General features: G+C 42.7%; 1 protein-coding gene across 1 annotated transcript; it reads right to left on the bottom strand.

Moving 5' to 3' along the window:
• Nucleotides 1-1,222: 1,222 nt before the first annotated feature.
• LOC142477234 (uncharacterized) lies at nucleotides 1,223-4,210 on the bottom strand. The gene is made up of 6 exons (XM_075582230.1): nucleotides 4,093-4,210; nucleotides 2,892-3,031; nucleotides 2,485-2,568; nucleotides 1,975-2,124; nucleotides 1,805-1,888; nucleotides 1,223-1,330 (listed from the first exon to the last, which is right to left on the bottom strand). Exons 1-6 carry the CDS (start codon nucleotides 4,208-4,210, stop codon nucleotides 1,223-1,225), a joined length of 684 nt encoding a protein of 227 aa, XP_075438345.1.
• Between the last annotated feature and the right edge of the window lie 506 nt (nucleotides 4,211-4,716).

Below are 4,716 nucleotides of genomic sequence, written 5' to 3' on the forward strand. Positions count from 1 at the left end.
TATTGGTGTTTATTAGATATTGAAATGGTTTATTGAGGGCCTAGGAGGTGGGTAGTAGGGCTGTTGTGTGTGTGTATTTTTTTGTATTGGGTGGGTAGCGGGGGTGGGTGAAGGGGTTATTAGCCCCAAGGATGGGTGTTTAGGCCTACCAGGTGGGTAGCTGGAGGGGTTAACCCCTTCATTACCTTAGCAGTATTAACACTACCCCCCGCAAGGCCTAAAAATCCACCAAGGGCCAAATATCACTTTCACCCACAACCGCAACCCACAATAAGCCTGGCATGGGTGGTTAACCCCTTCATTGCATTAGCAGTTATCCGCTAAGGTAATGAAGTGGGCTGTAAATGCATTTTTCATGCATGGGATTCATGCCAGGGTCTCCGGTGCTGGTATTAATGGGTATCAGCTCCGGAGACCCCCGGCATCAACCCGATGCAGGAAACATGCATTTTATTTTCTACGTGCCGCCTCGCCGCTCATCCCCACCTTCTTGCCAACTTTTTGTGGCGGGATGATTTGGAGAAGAAATCGCAAATTCTAAAGTGGCGATCAGCGGCGACAAGCTGGTCGGGGCTTATAGAATTGAGCGTGTTTGAAAAACTGGCAATCAGTGCCGAAAAGTGGCTTATCACCGCGACGTCTGCCGATTTTATTAAAAAAAAAGTTGGGAAAAAAAACAGAGATTTTTGCTTACGGAATCGCAGTAGGCTTTTTTGGGGAGAAGCTGTCAATATATGGCTTCTCGCTGCTTACTGCATGAGGCCCTATGTCTTTATGTTAATAAAATGTTATTATTTTGAATTCTGAGTACATCTGAGAGTCATATCACCGCCTTTGGTGATTTTTCATTCAAGCCACTGAGTGCTCTCCATCTTCTCCCACTGAATGAGAGCAACCTATGGGGACCTTTATGAGGTCCCTCGGAGACACATACATGTACTTTTTCTGAATTTATTTCCCAATGCACCTCGGTGAATGTATTGTTATTCTTCTATTGATACTAGGTTGAGCGGCGGGTTATTCTTGTCTATTTCCTTAATAATATTTTATATTACCAATGGCATTTATTAAAAAACATAAATAGAATAAATATAAATTCTCATACAGCGGTTTAATAAATAATGATATAAATACATTTATATAAATACATATAAATAATGTATAAATATAGGTTATTATCATACAGTAAATAAGCAGGTATAAATGTCTTCATTACAAATAATTATCCTTCTCTTTTCCCCCTTCCAATGCGAGAGGAGAGTTGAGCAGCCAGTCGTAAATTCCTCCCCACTTCCATCCGGATGATATTCCGAGCGCACACGTTGTTATCCTTCAAAATATAATGGTGGAGAAGACATGAATAAAATAAAGTACAGTGCAGAGTAGTGAGAGTGTGAGGAAGGTGCAGAGGGAGAGACACAGCTGCTACTGATCCTGTGCTCGGCACTCAGCCTGTGTCACCTCCTGATCTCAGTTACTGGGTAACTGGGAGATTAGGGACGTATCTTGATCACGTTTTGCTGCTAGTTGTAATGGGGGTGAGGATTTAGTGCCTGGAGGTCTCCCAGTGTCTTTAGATTGTAAGCTCTTCGGGCAGGGATTCCCTTCTCCCAGTGATTGTTTTATCCCTGCAGTGTGCGAGTCTTCTCCTGGGTCTCACATTGTTGTATCTTACACCATAAAACCCTCTGTACGTGGCCAGTTCCACGCAGAACATGTGACATGTGATGTGCTCACGTGATGAGGAGGACATGTTTAACGTGAGAGATGGGGGTTACTCCTCTGTACAGGTGTAACGCGTTACCTGCTCCTGCACAATCTCCTCCAGTGTGTGGAAGTATTTGGATGCGGCTTCTTTATGGAGATGGTTTTCTGCTCCCTCGGGGATCTGGAAAGATATAGGACGTCCTTATTAATAGCCCCCCTATAAAGTCAGGAGAGGGGTATGGGTCCCACACTTCATGCTGTACTTACACACTCAGCCAGCTGGTTCCCCTGGTAATGGAGCAGCGCCTGCAGCCTCTCCCAGGCCTGCTGCCGGCACCGGAGACTCTCATGGTGTTTGATGTAGAACCAGTTAGTTTGGTTGGTGACCTCACGCACAGCGAGCGCTGCAGCTCCCACCTGAAAGGCCCAATGTGTTAGCGCCTCGGAGAGCTGAGTGCTGGGTTCATCACTTTGTGAGCTCAGTGCAGATTCTAGTGTGTGTGTGTGTGTGTGTGTGTGTGTGTGTGTGTGTGTGTGTGTGTGTGTGTGTGTGTGTGTGTGTGTGTGTGTGTGTGTGTGTGTGTGTGTGTGTGTGTGTGTGTCGAAGGTTGAGAAGAGGACACAGCTGCTCCTTATAAACGTGTGTAATTTACCTGGAACATGGTACAGTCTGCACTGACAGAATGTGTAACATGCTAAACATGCAGCACATACTAACTGTATCACATGTGCCCTGTCATTAATAGGCTACAGAGGAGGTGATGGCGCTCATTATACCTGTGAGATGCTGTAGAGAGCGTCTATATTAGGAGGGAACGTGGTGTTCAGTATACAGGCGAGAGGAAACTCCTCAACTGGGCTCTGAAAAACAGATACACGAAATTGGGGATAAATATGTAATTAATGAGGTGATTGAGAGGTTCAGGATATGTGCTAAGTTTGGTAAAGAGCAATAGACCCCAATTTCTGACTGTTAAATATACATTATTTTTGGAATGTAAAAGTTTTCTAAAAAAACAAGTTATTGCCGTTAGTTTTCTAAAAAAAACAAGTTATTGCCGTTAATTAGAAATAAATTGGCCTCTTATAATAGTACTTTTTACCCTGAAACACATCCAAGAGTAACATCTCTCTGTATAACACGTACAGGAGGGCGGAAGATGGGAATAGTCCCAGAAACTCACCATTAGATTAAAGTTCTGGAGGATCCGCTGGTTCAGACGCTCTTGATGGGGCTGAAGCCATTTGCAGTTTTGGGAATAGGAGAAAGAGCTCAGACTCAGCAAGAGGAAAACTCTCCATGAAACCTCGTGAGACATTGTCACTGAGATGGAAAACAAGAGCCCATCATGAGATAACAGAACACACACTGGGGAAGGAAGTCTTCTTGTAGAGTTGGACAGGAGACTCTTACCTGTGTGTGTTGGACCTTGTGCTGGTTCTGTTGTGTCCTTGTTCTGTTCTGATCTTCATCTTCCCAGGTTAATACTTATATTCTGAGAGGGATTCTGGATGTTTGAAAAGTGAAAATCCTGATCTGATTAACGTGTGAAAGTTTCTCAAGCTTTTTTTTTTGTTTCGTTTTCATATCTTTGCCATCTTCATCATTCCTAAATCTACCAAACTTCTGAAAGTGGGATTTCCTCAATCTTATTCTTAGTTTTGTTTTCATGTTCTCCCTATGTTAATTGTTCATAGTTCTTGGTCTGTTATATTAAAATAACATTTATAAAATTGGGTTTGGGAGAAATATTTTAATATTTTTTTCTTCATGGAAAATATTTATATCCTGAAATTGAAACTTGTCTAATGATGGAACCGCTGAAGGCTTCAGGACTTTTTCTACTACTTTATTAAAAAAAATTCTCACATATCCCTCTCTCCCTTGTGTCTCGGGCTGTCACTTTGAGGTCCTTTCATCTTTATTCTTATGATACAAAACACACACACATCTGCTAGATTTGTTTGTATATGTCTTTCTGGAGCTGTGAGCTCTAGCGCTGAACACAGCGCTCTAGATGAGATCTGAGCAGTGATCTATACATGTGCACTGTCACCCTGGGCAGGTTTTTGTCAGTAGATGTTCTCATTACAAATAGTATTATTAATTGTTTTTTAAAAATATTAGATTTTTCATGAAGGTACTGTGAGTCCATAAATGGCTGTAAATGAAGGTGGAGAAAAATCCCACTTCAGTGATCAGTCTGTGACCTGCTAATGCTGGAGATAGCGAGTAGATAACAGAAGGTATCTCACTACACAGGTGCCTGTTCTCTCCTCTCCCAGAATCCCCCAGTTCTGACGCTGTTACAGACAGGATTCTGGGCTCCATGGACCATTGGCTGTGATTCCGTCCTGACAATGCTTTTATTCTGATGGCGTTACCACCACCCAACTTCTGCCGCTGGTACTTCTCAGTATACAGGTCTGTTCCCTCGGGGGTGGATGTCCATCGTACCAGTAATCGTGCAATATCCAAGTAACTGTGACATGTGCCTATCATTGTCTTAAGAGCCCTGTCCGATGGGATTGGCACGCTTTGCTATTCTGTAATCCCTCTCACATGTCCAAATCGGGCGGAAAATGCTTTTTTAGAAGCGGTTTCATTCCGGCTTTTCAAATCTGGGCGAAATGACCAAAATGGCTCAAACTCACATTTTTGGACAACTAGCTGAATTGTAATTGCTCCGTTAACTGCAAAATGCAAAAACGCTTCTAATAACTCACAATTATTTCTTTTCAACCTTCAGAGCAAAAAACTATTTCTCAGCAAAACCCATAAATCAGACTCGGGATGGAGTTAGCATCACCTCAGGTTATTTTGTCTCAAAAGCCAGTACAATCTGGGCATTTTAGTTGTTACACCGTGAGGTTTGTCACTTTGTATAGAAGCCGTTTAAACCCTGTGACTTGCAATACAGAATACGGATTTGTGGTTAGTGTTAATCCGCTTTTTATGACCATGTCAAACTGTGATTTTACACAGACAAACCCGCAGTTACTAGAATA

The sequence above is a fragment of the Ascaphus truei genome, unplaced genomic scaffold, assembly GCF_040206685.1.
Source record: "Ascaphus truei isolate aAscTru1 unplaced genomic scaffold, aAscTru1.hap1 HAP1_SCAFFOLD_206, whole genome shotgun sequence".
Lineage (NCBI taxonomy): Eukaryota > Metazoa > Chordata > Amphibia > Anura > Ascaphidae > Ascaphus > Ascaphus truei.